We start from the raw sequence: 16,434 nt of genomic DNA on the forward strand, positions 1-16,434 counted from the left end.
TAAACTGGTAATTTTCAGGTTATCACTCCTCTGTTTTCTGTCTATTAACCAATCCTCGACCCATGCTAATACATTACCCCCATCCCAATGAGCCCTTATCTTGCGTAACAACCCTTTACAGAATCACAGAAAATTACGACACAAAAGGATACCATTTGGCCCATCTTGTCTGTTATGCGGCCCCTTAGAGAATGCTTTTCGAAATCCAAATATACCCAACATCTACTGGTTTCCCCTTTATCTACCTTGCTAGTTATATTCTCCAAAAACAAATTTGTTACACACGATTTCCCTTTTGTAAAACGATTTTGACTCTGCCTAATTATATTACGGTTTTCTAAGTACCCTGTTACCGCTTCTTCTATAATGGATTCCAAAATTTGATGTCAGGCTAACTGGCCTGTAGTTCCCTGTTTTCTCTCCCTCCTCTCGAACAACGTGGTTACATTTGCCACCTTCCAATCCGCTGGGAACCGATCTAGAATCTAGGGAATTCTGGAAGATCACAACTAATACATCCAGTATCCCTGGCAACCACCTCTTCTAAAACCCTAGGATCCACGTCCAGGGGGTAGGTCAGCTTTTAGCCCCAACGCTATCTAAAGATATCGTGCCCATGTTGCCCACCTGGGGGAAGTTTGATGATTTCTTTGTTGGGGGACTGGGAGAAATTTAGAACTCAGCAGAGGAGGACAAAGGGTTTGATTAGGGCAGGGAAAATGGAGTACGAGAAGAAGCTTACAGGGAACATTAAGACGGATTGCAAACGTTTCTATAGATATGTAAAGAGAAAAAGGTTTGTAAAGACAAACGTAGGTCCCCTGCAGTCAGAATCAGGGGAAGTCATAACGGGGAACAGAGAAATGGCGGACCAATTGAACAAGTACTTTGGTTCGGTATTCACTAAGGAGGACACAAACAACCTTCCGGATATAAAAGGGGTCAGAGGGTCTAGTAAGGAGGAGGAACTGAGGGAAATCCTTATTAGTCGGGAAATTGTGTTGGGGAAATTGATGGGATTGAAGGCCGATAAATCCCCAGGGCCTGATGGACTGCATCCCAGAGTACTTAAGGAGGTGGCCTTGGAAATAGCGGATGCATTGACAGTCATTTTCCAACATTCCACTGACTCTGGATCAGTTTCTATCGAGTGGAGGGTCGCCAATGTAACCCCACTTTTTAAAAAAAGGAGGGAGAGAAAACAGGGATTTATAGACCAGTCAGCCTGACATCGGTAGTGGGTAAAATGATGGAATCAATTATTAAGGATGTCATAGCAGTGCATTTGGAAAGAGGTGACATGATAGGTCCAAGTCAGCATGGATTTGTGAAAGGGAAATCATGCTTGACAAATCTTCTGGAATTTTTTGAGGATGTTTCCAGTAGAGTGGACAAGGGAGAACCAGTTGATGTGGTGTATTTGGACTTTCAGAAGGCTTTTGCCAAGGTCCCACACAAGAGATTAATGTGCAAAGTTAAAGCACATGGGATTGGGGGTAGTGTGCTGATGTGGATTGAGAACTGGTTGTCAGACAGGAAGCAAAGAGTAGGAGTAAATGGGGACTTTTCAGAATGGCAGGCAGTGACTCGTGGGGTACCACAACTCTTTTGGGGGGGGAACAAATAAACATTAGATCGAGTGCCCCCCGATCTGGAAGACACTCCAAACACTATTAACTGCCCTTTTGTTTAGTTTTTTTTTTGGGGGGGGGGGGTTTATTATTTTTTGGGGGGCATTAAAACCATATAATTTACAAGTGTCCCCTAGTGGGGTACCACAAGGTTCTGGGGCCCCAGCTGTTTACACTGTACATTAATGATTTAGACGAGGGGATTAAATGTAGTATCTCCAAATTTGCGGATGACACTAAGTTGGGTGGCAGTGTGAGCTGCGAGGAGGATGCTATGAGGCTGCAGAGTGACTTGGATAGGTTAGGTGAGTGGGCAAATGCATGGCAGATGAAGTATAATGTGGATAAATGTGAGGTTATCCACTTTGGTGGTAAAAACAGAGAGACAGACTATTATCTGAATGGTGACAGATTAGGAAAAGGGGAGGTGCAACGAGACCTGGGTGTCACGGTACATCAGTCATTGAAGGTTGGCATGCAGGTACAGCAAGCGGTTAAGAAAGCAAATGGCATGTTGGCCTTCATAGCAAGGGGATTTGAGTACAGGGGCAGGGAGGTGTTGCTACAGTTGTACAGGGCCTTGGTGAGGCCACACCTGGAGTATTGTGTACAGTTTTGGTCTCCTAACTTGAGGAAGGACATTCTTGCTATTGAGGGAGTGCAGCGAAGGTTCACCAGACTGATTCCCAGGATGGCGGGACTGACCTATCAAGAAAGACTGGATCAACTGGGCTTGTATTCACTGGAGTTCAGAAGAATGAGAGGGGACCTCATAGAAACGTTTAATATTCTGATGGGTTTAGACAGGTTAGATGCAGGAAGAATGTTCCCAATGTTGGGGAAGTCCAGAACCAGGGGTCACAGTCTAAGGATAAGGGGTAGGCCATTTAGGACCGAAACGAGGAGAAACTTCTTCACCCAGAGAGTGGTGAAGCTGTGGAATTCTCTACCACAGAAAGTTGTTGAGGCCAATTCACTAAATATATTCAAAAAGGAGTTAGATGAAGTCCTTACTACTCGGGGGATCAAGGGGTATGGCGAGAAAGCAGGAATAGGGTACTGAAGTTGCATGTTCAGCCATGAACTCATTGAATGGCGGTGCAGGCTAGAAGGGCCGAATGGCCTACTCCTGCACCTATTTTCTATGTTTCTATGTAATCCAAGACTCCCTGGTCCCAAGTTGAAAGCTCCCGACAACTGAAAGTAATCCCATCCCTTGCACTCCTCTGATCCCAGCTCTCTCCTCTCTCTCCCTGGTAAAGTGCTCCACAGGGCGGTGTGCGGCCGGGCACATCCTGTTGGGGGCTCAAACCCCAATCAACTGGTTGAGAGTTGGCCTCAGTTCCCTCATCCCCTCCGCCCACGCACACAACCCACAATCTCAATCAACTGGCTGAGTTGGCCTCGGTTCCCTCACACCCCCCCGCCCCCCCCCCTGGCTGAGAGTTGGCCTCTGTTCCCTTACCCCCGAATCAAGTGGCTGAGAGTTGGCCTCAGTTCCCTCACCATCCACTGGCTGAGAGTTGGCCTCAGTTCCACCACCCCCCAACTGGCTGAGAGTTGGCCTCAGTTCCACCACCCCCCCCCCAACTGGCTGAGGGTTGGCCTCAGTTCCACCACCCCCGCTAACTGGCTGAGAGTTGACCTCAGTTCCCTCACCATCCACTGGCTGAGAGTTGGCCTCAGTTCCACCACCCCCCAACTGGCTGAGAGTTGGCCTCAGTTCCACCACCCCCCCCCCCCCCCAAACTGGCTGAGAGTTGACCTCAGTTCCCTCACCACCTCCCCCCCCCCGCCCCCTCCACTGCCTCAGTTCCCCCAACCCAACTGGCTGAGAGTTGGCCTGAGGTCCCTCACCCACCCCGGCCCCCTCCCTCCCCGCCGCCACTGGCTGAGTTGGCCTCAGTTCCCTCTCCCCCACCACATAATCATCATCAGGCCCCACACTCTCACTCACAGGGTTTCTCCGGTCTTGGCGACATGACAAAGGAACTGGTCCAGCAGCGACGACACTTCCTTCTTGGATTTTTTCTCGAAATCTGCTGGTGGGGGGGAAGAGAGAGAGAGAGAGAGAGAGAGAGGCGAGTTATCGGGTCGGAGGGGAAAGCCGGCCGCTTCACAGCCCCCAGTGCAGGGGCAGCACATCCCTCGGCCCTCCCGCCCGCCCGCCCGCCCGCCACACATCGCCCGCAAACACCCGCCCGCCGGCCACCGACCTGCCACAGCTTCCAGGAGGCTTTCGGACTCCATCTTGGCGGTGCAACCGAGAGCGTCCGCCCCGCGCCACTGACCGGCAAGGCGAGTGCCGCCCGGTAAACTTTCCCCCGCGCCAGTCAGCGGCCCCGGCACCGACTGAGGCACACACAACATGGCGCCGCCCGCTGACGTCATCCGCCCCCCATCCCCCCCCCCCCGCCCGCCCGCAAGGTCGGGGCGCGCCGCCGCGCACGCGCGCTGCACAGGTGGCCCACAGTCTGCAGAGCCACCTGTGCCGCCGCCCCCCCCTCACTGTGTGCCCTGCAGGGCCACCTGTGCCCCCCCCCCCCCTCACTGTGTGCCCTGCAGAGCCACCTGTGCCCCCCCCCCTCACTGTGTGCCCTGCAGGGCCACCTGTGCCCCCCCCCCTCACTGTGTGCCCTGCAGGGTCACCTGTGCCCCCCCCTCACTGTGTGCCCTGCAGAGCCACCTGTGCCCCCCTCACTGTGTGCCCTGCAGGGTCACCTGTGCCCCCTCACTGTGTGTCCTGCAGTGCCACCTGTACCCCCTCACTGTGCCCCTGCAAAGTCACCTGTGCCCCCTCACTGAGCCCCTGCAAAGTCACCTGTGCCCCCTCACTGTGTGCCCTGCAGAGACACCTGTGCCCCACTCACTGCATCCCCTGCAGCCCCATCACTGTGTGCTATGCAGAGTCACCTGTGCCCCCTCACTGTGTGTCCTGCAGAGCCACCTGTGCCCCATCACTGTGTGCTATGCAGAGTCACCTGTGCCCCCTCACTGTGTGTCCTGCAGTGCCACCTGTACCCCCTCACTGTGCCCCTGCAAAGTCACCTGTGCCCCACTCACTGCGTCCCCTGCAGAGCTACATGTGCCCCCTCAAGGTGTGCTCTGCAGAGCCACCTGTGTCCCCTCACTGTGTATCCTGCAGAGTCACCTGTGCCCCCCTCACCGTGTCCCCTGCAGAATCACCTGTGCCCCCTCACTGTGTGCCATACAGAGTCACCTGTGCCCCCCTCACTGTGTGCCCTGCAGAGCCACCTGTGCCCCTCTCACTGTGTGCCCTGCAGAGCCACCTGTGCCCCCCTCACTGTCTGCCCTGCAGAGCCATCTGTACCCCCCTCACTGTGTGCCCTGCAGAGCCACCTGTGCCCCCCTCACTGTGTGCCCTGCAGAGCCACCTGTGCCCCCCTCACTGTGTGCCGTGCAGAGCCATCTGTGCCCCCCTCACTGTGTGCCGTGCAGAGTCACCTGTGCAACCTCAATTTGTGCCCTGCAGAGCCATCTGTGCCCCCTCAATGTGTGCCCTGCAGAGCCATCTGTGCCCCCTCACTGTGTGCCATGCAGAGCCACCTGTGCCCCCTCACGGTGTGCCCTGCTAAGCTACCTGTGCCACCTCACTGTGTGCCCTTGAAAAGCCACCGGTGCCCTCTCACTGTGTCACCTGCAGAGCCACCTGTGCACCCTCACTGTGTGACCTGCAGAGCCACCTGTGCCCACTCACTGTGTCCCCTGCAGAGCCACCTGTGCCCCCTCACTGTGTGCCCTGCAGACTCACCTGTGCCCCCTCACTGTGTGCCCTGCAGACTCACCTGTGCCCCCTCACTGTGTGTCCTACAGACTCACCTGTGCCCCTCACTGTGTGCCCTGCAGAGCCACCTGTGCCCCCTCACCGTCTCTCCTGCAGAGCCACCTGTGCCACCCTCACTGTGTGTCTTGCAGAGCCACTGGTGCCCCCTCACTGTGTGCCCTGCAGAGTCACATTTGTCCCCTCACTGTGTGCCCTGCAGAGCCATCTGTGCCCCCCTCACTTTGTGCCGTGCATAGCCAGCTGTGCCCCCCTCACTGTGCGCCCTGCAGATCCACATGTGCTCCCTCACTGTGTGTCCTGCAGAGCCACCTGTAGCCCATCACTGTGCCCCTGCAAAGTCACCCGTGCCCGCTCACTGTGCCCCCTGCAGTGCCACCTGTGCCCCTTCACTGTGTGCCCTGCAGAGCCACCTGTGCACCCCGGATTGTGTGCCCTGCAAAGCCACCAGTGCTCCCTCACTGTGTCCCCTGCAGAGCCACCTGTGCCCCCTCACTGTGTGTCCTGCAGAGCCACCTGTGCCCCCTCACTGTGTGTCCTGCAGTGCCACCTGTGTCCCCTCACTGTGTGCCATGCAGAGTCACCTGTGCCCCCTCACTGTGTGTCCTGCAGTGCCACCTGTGCCCCCTCACTGTGTGCCCTGCAGGGCCACCTGTGCCCCCTCACTGTGTGTCCTGCAGAGCCACCTGTGCCCCCTCACTGTGTGTCCTGTAGTGCCACCTGTGCCCCCTCACCGTGTGTCATGCAGAGTCACCTGTGCCCCCTCACTGTGTGTCCTGCAGTGCCACCTGTACCCTCTCACTGTGCCCCTGCAAAGTCACCTGTGCCCCACTCACTGCGTCCCCTGCAGAGCTACATGTGCCCCCTCAAGGTGTGCCCTGCAGAGCCACCTGTGCCATCCTCACTGTGTGCCCTGCAGAGCCACCTGTGTCCCCTCACTGTGTATCCTGCAGAATCACCTGTGCCCCCTCACCGTGTCCCCTGCAGAATCACCTGTGCCCCCTCACTATGTGCCCTGCAGAGCCACCTGTGCCCCCTCACTGTGTGCCCTGCAGAGCCACCTGTGCCCCCCTTAATGTGTGCCCTGCAGAGCCACCTGTGCCCCCCTCACTGTGTCCCATGCAGAGCCACCTGTGCCCCCCTCACTGTGTCCCATGCAGAGCCACCTGTGCCCCCCTCACTGTGTGCCGGGCATAGCCACCTGTGCCCCCCTCACTGTGTGCCCTGCAGGACCACCTGTGCCCCCTCACTGTGTGCCCTGCAGAGCCACCTGTGCCCCCCCTCACTGTGTGCCCTGCAGAGCCACCTGTGCCACCCTCACTGTGTGCCCTGCAGAGCCACTTGTGCCCTCCTCACTGTGTGCCCTGCAGAGTCACCTGTGCCCCCCTCACTGTCTGCCCTGCAGAGCCATCTGTGCCCCCTTCACTGTGTGCCCTGCAGAGTCACCTGTGCCCCCTCACTGTGTGCCCTGCAGAGCCATCTGTGCCCCCCTCAAAGTGTGCCCTGCAGAGTCACCTGTGCCCCCTCACCGTGTGCCCTGCAGAGCCACCTGTGCCCCCCTCACTGTGTGCCGGGCATAGCCACCTGTGCCCCCCTCAATGTGTGCCCTGCAGAGCCACCTGTGCCCCCCTCACTGTGTGCCCTGCAGAGCCACCCGTGCCCCCCTCACTGTGTGCCCTGCAGAGCCACCTGTGCCCCCCCTCACTGTGTGCCCTGCAGAGCCACCTGTGCCCCCCTCACTGTGTGCCGTGCAGAGCCATCTGTGCCCCCTCAAAGTGTGCCCTGCAGAGTCACCTGTGCCCCCCTCACTGTGTGCCGTGCAGAGTCACCTGTGCCCCCTCAATTTGTGCCCTGCAGAGCCATCTGTGCCCCCTCAATGTGTGCCCTGCAGAGCCATCTGTGCCCCCTCACTGTGTGCCCTGCAGAGCCATCTGTGCCCCCTCACTGTGTGCCCTGCAGAGCCACCTGTGCCTCCTCACCGTGTCCCCTACAGAGTCACCTGTGTCCCCTCACTTTATGCCCTGCAGAGTCATCTGTGCTCCCTCACCGTGACCCCTGCAGAGGTCCTTGTGCCCCCTCACTGTGTGCTCTGCAGAGTCACATTTGCCCCCTCACTGTGTGTCCCCTGAAGATTCACCTGTGCCCCCTCACGGTGTGCCCTGCTAAGCTACCTGTGCCACCTCACTGTGTGCCCTGAAAAGCCACCGGTGCCCTCTCACTGTGTCCCCTGCAGAGCCACCTGTGCACCCTCACTGTGTGACCTGCAGAGCCACCTGTGCCCACTCACCGTGTCCCCTGCAGAGCCACCTGTGCCCCATCACTGTGTGCCCTGCAGACTCACCTGTGCCCCCTCACTGTGTGCCTTGCAGAGCCACCTGTGCCCCCTCACCGTCTCTCCTGCAGAGCCACCTGTGCCACCCTCACTGTGTGTCTTGCAGAGCCACTGGTGCCCCCTCACTGTGTGCCCTGCAGAGTCACATTTGTCCCCTCACTGTGTGCCCTGCAGAGCCATCTGTGCCCCCCTCACTTTGTGCTGTGCCCCCCTCACTGTGCGCCCTGCAGATCCACATGTGCCCCCTCACTGTGTGTCCTGCAGAGCCACCTGTAGCCCCTCACTGTGCCCCTGCAAAGTCACCTGTGCCCGCTCACTGTGTCCCCTGCAGTGCCACCTGTGCCCCTTCACTGTGTGCCCTGCAGAGCCACCTGTGCGCCCCGGATTGTGTGCCCTGCAATGCCACCAGTGCTCCCTCACTGTGTCCCCTGCAGAGCCACCTGTGCCCCCTCACTGTGTGTCCTGCAGAGCCACCTGTGCCCCCTCACTGTGTGCCCTGCAGGGCCACCTGTGCCCCCTCACTGTGTGTCCTGCAGAGCCACCTGTGCCCCCTCACTGTGTGTCCTGCAGTGCCACCTATACCCCCTCACTGTGCCCCTGCAAAGTCACCTGTGCCCCACTCACTGCGTCCCCTGCAGAGCTACATGTGCCCCCTCAAGGTGTGCCCTGCAGAGCCACCTGTGCCCCCCTCACTGTGTGCCCTGCAGAGCCACCTGTGTCCCCTCACTGTGTATCCTGCAGAGTCACCTGTGCCCCCTCACCTTGTCCCCTGCAGAATCACCTGTGCCCCCTCACTTTTTGCCCTGCCAAGCCACCTGTGCCCCCTCATGAGGTCCTTGTGCGCCCTCAATGTGTGCCCTGCAGAGTCACATTTGCCTCCTCACTGTGTGTCCCCTGCAGAGCCACCTGTGTCCCCTCACTGTGTGTTCTGCAGAGCCACCTGTACAACCTCACTGTGCCCCTGCAAAGTCTCCTGTGCCCGCTCACTGTGTACCCTACATTGCCACCTGTGCCCTTTCATTGTGTGCCCTGCAGAGCCACCTGTGCCCCCCTCACTGTGTCCCCTGCAGAGTCACATTTGTCCCCTCACTGTGCCTCACCTGCAGACTCACCTGTGCCTCCTCACTGTGTGCGCTGCAGAGCTACCTGTGCCACCCTCACTGTGTGCCCTGCAGAGTCACATTTGCCGCATCACTGTGTGCCCAGCAGAGCCACCTGTGCCCCCTCACTGTGTGTCCTGCAGTGACACCTGTGCCCCCTCACTGTTTACCCTGCAGAGCCACTTGTGCCCCCTCACTGCATGCCCTGCAAAGCCAGCTGTGCCCCCTCACTGTGTGCCCTGCGAGCCACCTGTGCCCCCTCACTGTGTCCCCTGCAGTGCCACCTGTGCCCCTTCATTGTGTGCCCTGCAGAGCCACCTGTGCCCCCCTCACCGTGTCTCCTGCAGAGCCACCTGTGCACCCTCACTATGTGTCCTGCAGTCGCCGTTACCCGCCTCACTGTGTGCCCTGCAGAGCCACCTGTGCCCCCTCATAGTGTGTCCTGCAGAGTCACATTTGCCCCCTCACTGTGTGTCCCCTGCAGAGCAACGTGTGCTCCTTCACTGCGTGTCCTGCCGAGCTACCTGTGCCCCCTCTCACTGTGCCCTGCAGTCATCTGTGCCCCCCTCCCTGTGTGCCCTGCAGAGCCACCTGTGCCCCCCTCACTGCGTGCTCTGCAGAGCCACCTGTGCCCCCTCACTGTGTGCCCTGCTGTCACCTGTGCCCCCCTCACTGTGTGCTGTGCAGAGCCACCTGAGCCACCCTCACTGTGTGCCCTGCGGAGCCACCTGAGCCCCCTCAGTGTGTGCCCTGCAGAGCCACCTGAGACCCCTCACTGTGTGCCCTGTAGAGTCACCTGTGCCCCCCTCCCTGTGTGCCCTGTAGAGTCACCTGTGCCCCTCACTGTGTGTCCCCTGCACAACATAACACAACAAACCCAACAAAACACACACATAATGTGCACATCAGTCATTAGAAAATAGATCATAATTGCACATATTTATTTTTATTTTTTTTTAAATCTCTGTCTACCATAATAACAAAGTGCAGCCAGAGAACTGTCACAAATTCAACCCTTGCCACAAAGACTTTTGAGAAGTTGTAATAAGAACATAGGAAATAGGAGCAGGAGTAGTCCATGCGGCCCTCGAGCCTGCTCCCCCATTTAATAAGATCATGGACTCATCCCCACTTCCCTGCCTGCTCCTCATAACCCCATAACCCATTATCGGTTAAGAAACTGTCTATCTCTGTCTTAAATTTATTCAATGTCCTGGCTGCCACAGCTCTCTGAGGCAGCGAATTCCAAAAATTTACAACCCTTTGAGAGAAGAAATTCCTCCTCATCTTAGTTTTAAATGGGCGGCACCTAATTCTAAGATTATGCCCCCTGGTTCTAGTCTCCCCATCAGTGGAAACATCCTCTCTGCATCCACCTTTTCAAGCCCCCTCATAATCTTATACGTTTCGATAAGATCACCTCTCATTCTTAATTGTACTGGTGTAACAAGCCAGAGATTTTGCCTTGTCCGAGTGCACATTCCAGCAAACCTGCTTCAGCGTATCTCAGTTGCTTGTGCATACAACTGGTGCAACTTTGCAAGAGGGGTTCAGTCAAGGAAGAGCTTCACAGACAAGCAGCAGAATGTGCGAAACTTCACCACTGATATTCTAAACAGACCTTTTTTGTATTTGATTTAAAAATAATTGATTTCCAGCTATCATCCCGAGTTCCTGGCAGAAATGTTTGTTGCCTGTGTTGGCAATATTTAGGGTGCTGTTTCAGTCGTGATTTTGCACAGAGCCACACTTCTCCAATGTTGTACAGGTTGAGGCGTGATACAGGAAGCCATTTGTTGTGTATGGAGAAAGAGTCAGACTGAACACTGTGAGCTCAAAGTAAAGTGCAATCTTAGTCTTTTATTGCAGGTTTTCAGAGTGCCTCTCCAACCTGTGAAGCCTCCTTAAATACCCGTGCTCCCAAGGGATTATGGGATCCCTTGGGACTCCAGGGGACGAGCCCTCTGGTGGCTGTACAGAGTAAATACAAGTCCACATAGAAACAACACTGCCCCCCCATCCCCCCGCCCGCCCAAAGTCAATAGTGTAACTATTTACAATGTGAGTCGATCTGGGGCCCTTGCCCTGGTTGATCGTCTCGGTGTGAAAGCTGGTGATGTTGAACATAAACATAAGAACATAAGAATTAGGAACAGGAGTAGGCCATCTCGCCCCTCGAGCCTGCTCCGCTATTCAACAAGATCATGGCTGATCTGGCCGTGGACTCAGCTCCACTTACCCGCCCGCTCCCCGTAACCCTTAATTCCCTTATTGGTTAAAAATCTATCGATCTGTGATTTGAATACACTCAATGAGCTAGCTTCAACTGCTTCCTTGGGCAGAGAATTCCACAGATTCACAACCCTCTGGGAGAAGAAATTCCTTCTCAACTCGGTTTTAAATTGGCTCCCCCGTAATTTGAGGCTGTGCCACCTAGTTCTAGTCTCCCCGACCAGTGGAAACAACCTCTCTGCCTCTATCTTGTCTATCCCTTTCATTATTTTAAATGTTTCTATAAAATCACCCCTCATCCTTCTGAACTCCAACGCGTAAAGACCCAGTCTACTCAATCTATCATCACAAGGTAACCCCCGCATCTCCAGAATCAGCCGAGTGAATCGTCTCTGTACCCCCTCCAAAGCTAGTATATCCTTCCTTAAGTAAGGTGACCAAAACTGCATGCAGTACTCCAGGTGCGGCCTCACCAATACCCTATACAGTTGCAGCAGGACCTCCCTGCTTTTGTACTCCATCCCTCTCGCAATGAAGGCCAACATTCCATTCGCCTTCCTGATTACCTGCTGCACCTGCAAACTAACTTTTTGGGATTCATGCACAAGGACTCCAAAAGAGTTTCATGCACAAGGACCACCAGGTCCCTCTGCACCGCAGCATGTTGTAATTTCTCCCCATTCAAATAATATTCCCTTTTTCTGTTTTTTTCCAAGGTGGATGACCTCACACTTTCTGACATTGTATTCCATCTGCCAAACCTTAGCCCATTCGCTTAACCTATCTAAATCTCTTTGCAGCCTCTCTGTGTCCTCTACACAACCCACTTTCCCACTAATCTTTGTGTCATCTGCAAATTTTGTTACACTACACTCTGTCCCCTCTTCCAGGTCATCTATGTATATTGTAAACAGTTGTGGTCCCAGCACCGATCCCTGTGGCACATCACTAACCACCGATTTCCAACCCGAAAAGGACCCATTTATCCCGACTCTCTGCTTTCTGTTAGCCAGCCAATTCTCTATCCATGCTAATACATTTCCTCTGACTCCGCGTACCTTTATCTTCTGCAGTAACCTTTTGTGTGGCACCTTATCGAATGCCTTTTGGAAATCTAAATACACCACATCCATCGGTACACCTCTATCCACCATGCTCATTATATCCTCAAAGAATTCCAGTAAATTAGTTAAACATGATTTCCCCTTCATGAATCCATGTTGCGTCTGCTTGATTGCACTATTCCTATCTAGATGTCCCGCTATTTCTTCCTTAATGATAACTTCAAGCATTTTCCCCACTACAGATGTTAAACTAACCGGCCTATAGTTACCTGCCTTTTGTCTGCCCCCTTTTTTAAACAGAGGCGTTACATTAGCTGCTTTCCAATCTGCTGGTACCTCCCCAGAGTCCAGAGAATTTTGGTAGATTATAACGAATGCATCTGCTATAACTTCCGCCATCTCTTTTAATACCCTGGGATGCATTTCATCAGGACCAGGGGACTTGTCTATCTTGAGTCCCATTAGCCTGTCCAGCACTACCCCACTAGTGATAGTGATTGTCTCAAGGTCCTCCCTTCCCACATTCCCGTGACCAGCAATTTTTGGCATGGTTTTTGTGTCTTCCACTGTGAAGACCGAAGCAAAATAATTGTTTAAGGTCTCAGCCATTTCCACATTTCCCATTATTAAATCCCCCTTCTCATCTTCGAAGGGACCAACATTTACTTTAGTCACTCTTTTCCGTTTTATATCTCTGTAAAAGCTTTTACTATCAGCTTTTTATGTTTTGCGCAAGTTTACTTTCATAATCTATCTTTCCTTTCTTTATTGCTTTCTTAGTCATTCTTTGCTGTCGTTTAAAATTTTCCCAATCTTCTAGTTTCCCACTAACCTTGGCCACCTTATACGCATTGGTTTTTAATTTTATACTCTCCTTTATTTCCTTGGTTATCCACGGCTGGTTATCCCTTCTCTTACCGCCCTTCTTTTTCACTGGAATATATTTTTGTTGAGCACCATGAAAGAGCTCCTTAAAAGTCCACCACTGTTCCTCAATTGTGCCACCGTTTAGTGTGTTTCCAGTCTACTTTAGCCAACTCTGCCCTCATCCCACTGCAGTTCCCTTTGTTTAAGCATAGTACGCTCGTTTGAGACACTACTTCCTCACCCTCAATCTGCATTACAAATTCAATCATACTGTGACCACTCATTCCGAGAGGATCTTTTATTAGGAGATTGTTTATTATTCCTGTCTCATTACACAGGACAGATCTAAGATTGCTTGCTCCCTTGTAGGTTCTGTAACATACTGTTCTTAGAAACAATCCCGTATGCATTCTATGAATTCCTCCTCCAGGCTACCCCGTGCGATTTGATTTGACCAATCGATATGTAGGTTAAAATCCCCCATGATTACTGCCATTCCTTTTTCACATGCTTCCATTATTACCTTGATTATTGCCTGCCCCACCGTGAAGTTATTATTTGGGGGCCTATAAACTACGCCCACCAGTGACTTTTTCCCCTTACTATCTCCAATCTCCACCCACAATAATTCAACATTTTGTTCATTAGAGCCAATATCATCTCTCACAACTGCCCTGATATCTTCCTTTAGTAACAGAGCTACCCCACCTCCTTTCCCTTCTTGTCTATCTTTCCGAATTGTCAGATACCCCTGTATGTTTAATTCCCAGTCTTGGCCACCCTGCAACCACGTTTCTGTAATGGCCACCAAATCATACCCATTTGTAATGATTTGTGCCATCAACTCATTTACTTTATTTCGAATGCTGCGTGTGTTTAGGTAGAGTGTTTTAATACTAGTTTTTAAACCATGATTTTTAGTTTTGACCCCTCCTGCAGCCCCTTTATATTCATACATATTGTCCCTTCCTATCACCTTGTGGTTTACACTTACCCCAGTGCTACTCTGCTCTGTTGCCTCCTGCCTTTTGCATTCTTTGTTGGGATCCTGTTCATCTGCGCTCTCACCCATTCTAACTAGCTCAGAGCCCTCTCCTGTGTTCCGAATACTACTTGCATTGAGGCACTGAGCTTTCATGCTTGCCTTTTTATTACACTTTGACCCTTTAGAATTTTGCTGTACAGTGGCCCTTTTTGTTTTTTGCCTTGGGTTTCTCTGCCCTCCACTTTTACTCATCTCCTTTCTGTCTTTTGCTTTTGTCTCCTTTTTTTTCCCTCTGTCTCCCTGCATTGGTTCCCATCCCCCTGCCATATTAGTTTAACTCCTCCCCAACAGCACTAGCAAACACTCCCCCTCGGACATTGGTTCTGGTCCTGCCTCGGTGCAGACCGTCCGGTTTGTACTGGTCCCACCTCCCCCAGAACTGGTTCCAATGCCCCAGGAATTTGAATCCCTCCCTGCTGCACCACTGCTCAAGCCACGTATTCATCTGAATCATTTGTTGAGCCCTTGCTGGGCTGCTGTGCAACTGGCCTTGCTGGGCTGCCTGGTGTGTTGGGCCCTGCAGAGCTGCTGTGGATGATGTGTTCTTCTTCGTGGTCAACCGTGGTGCCGGTTGCCACTGGTGTGTATGTTGGAGGATCAAAAAAGGTAGGGTCCAAGGTGGGTTGCTCAGGGTAGTCCACGAATCTGAGTTTGATTTGGTCCAAGTGTTTCCGATAAATGAGTCCATTTGAAAGTTTGACCCGAAACACCCTGCTCCCCTCTTTGGCCACGACAGTGCCGGGAAGATACTTGGGACCTTGTCCATAATTTAATACAAATACAGGATCATTGATTTCAATCTCGCGTGAGACATTTGCGCTATCATGGTATGCGCTTTGCTGAAGCCACCTGCTCTCTACCTGTTCATGTAGATCAGGGTGAACTAACGAGAGCCTTGTCTTAAGTGCTCTTTTCATGAGCAGTTCAGCAGGTGGGATCCCAGTGAGTGAGTGGGGTCTCGTGCGGTAGCTAAGCAGGACTCGGATAGGCGAGTCTGCAGTGAGCCTTCAGTTACCCTCTTCAAGCCTGGCTTGATGGTTTGCATTGCTCTCTCTGCCTGACCATTGGATGCTGGTTTAAACGGTGCAGATGTGACTTGTTTGATCCTGTAACGGGTCATGAATTCTTTGAACTCAGCACTGGTAAAACATGGCCCATTGTTGCTCACCAGGACATCGGGTAAGCCGTGTGTGGCAAACATGGCCCGCAGGCTTGCAGCGGACATGCTAGCTGACATTACCTCACATTCAATCCACTTGGAATACGCGTCTACAACCAGAAGGAAAATTTTACGCAAGAACGGGCCTGCTTAGTCGACGTGTACCCTAGACCACGGTTTGGAGGGCCAAGACCATAAACTTAGCGGTGCCTGCCTGGGTACATTGCTTAGCTGCGAGCATGTATTACATCTGTGAACGCAGTCCACATCAATACCAGGCCACCACACGTGGGATCTCGCTATCGTTTTATCATTACGATGTCTGGGGGTGGGTACTGTGGAGGTCATTGGTGAAGGTGTCTCTGCCCTTCTTGGGGACACTACTCGATTGCCCCACAGAAGGCAGTCTGCCTGTATAGACATTTCATCTTTGCGCCGCTGGAACGGCTTTATCTCTTCCTGCATTTCCACTGGGACACTGGACCAGCTCCCGTGAAGCACACAGCTTTTCACTAGTGATAATAAGGGGTCCTGGCTTGTCCAGGTTTTGATCTGCCGGGCAGTGATGGGTGAATGTTCACTCTCAAATGCTTCCATAACCATGGCTAGATCTGCGGGCTGCGCCATTTCCACCCTGTGGTGGGCAATGGCAGCCGACTGAGAGCATCGGCGCAGTTTTCTGTGCCTGGCCTGTGGCGGATGGTGTAGTTGTATGTGGACAACGTGAGCGCCCATCTCTGGATGCGGGCCGATGTGTTGGTATTTATCCCTTTACTCTCGGAGAACAGGGATATAAGTGGCTTATGGTCAGTTTCCAATTTGAATTTTAGCCCAAACAGGTATTGATGCATTTTCTTTACCCCATAGACACCAGCTAATGCTTCTTTTTCAATCATGCTGTAGGCTCTCTCAGCCTTAGACAGACTATTGGATGCAAAAGCAACTGATTGCAGTTTCCCGAAATCATTAGCTTGTTGCAATACACACCCGACGCCATATGACGACGCATCACATGCTAGTACCAAACGCTGACATGGATCATACAACACAAGCAATTTGTTTGAGCATAACAATTTTCTCGCTTTTACAAAGACAGTTTCTTGGCTTTTGCCCCAAACCCATTCGCCCCCTTTTCGTAGTAAGATATGTAATGGTTCTAGCAGGGTGCTGAGACCCGGTAAGAAGTTAGCAAAGTAGTTCAA

At 53.2% G+C, this 16,434-nt stretch overlaps 1 protein-coding gene across 2 annotated transcripts in view; it reads right to left on the bottom strand.

Annotated features, from left to right (window-relative positions):
- The window catches only part of ppp4r2b (protein phosphatase 4, regulatory subunit 2b), an 84,698-nt gene extending 80,681 nt beyond the window's left edge, over positions 1-4,017 (bottom strand). The window contains exons 1-2 of one of the 2 annotated variants that reach the window (XM_070895161.1): positions 3,848-4,017; positions 3,589-3,670 (exon numbers count right to left, since the gene is read on the bottom strand). In XM_070895161.1, the coding sequence (XP_070751262.1) occupies positions 3,589-3,670; positions 3,848-4,001 (236 nt within the window). In that variant the 5' untranslated portion in view covers positions 4,002-4,017. Of the gene's footprint in view, positions 1-3,588; positions 3,674-3,847 lie in introns of both variants that reach the window. The other variant, XM_070895160.1, reaches the window with a different exon arrangement.
- Between the last annotated feature and the right edge of the window lie 12,417 nt (positions 4,018-16,434).

This window comes from Pristiophorus japonicus, chromosome 12 (assembly GCF_044704955.1).
Source record: "Pristiophorus japonicus isolate sPriJap1 chromosome 12, sPriJap1.hap1, whole genome shotgun sequence".
NCBI lineage: Eukaryota > Metazoa > Chordata > Chondrichthyes > Pristiophoridae > Pristiophorus > Pristiophorus japonicus.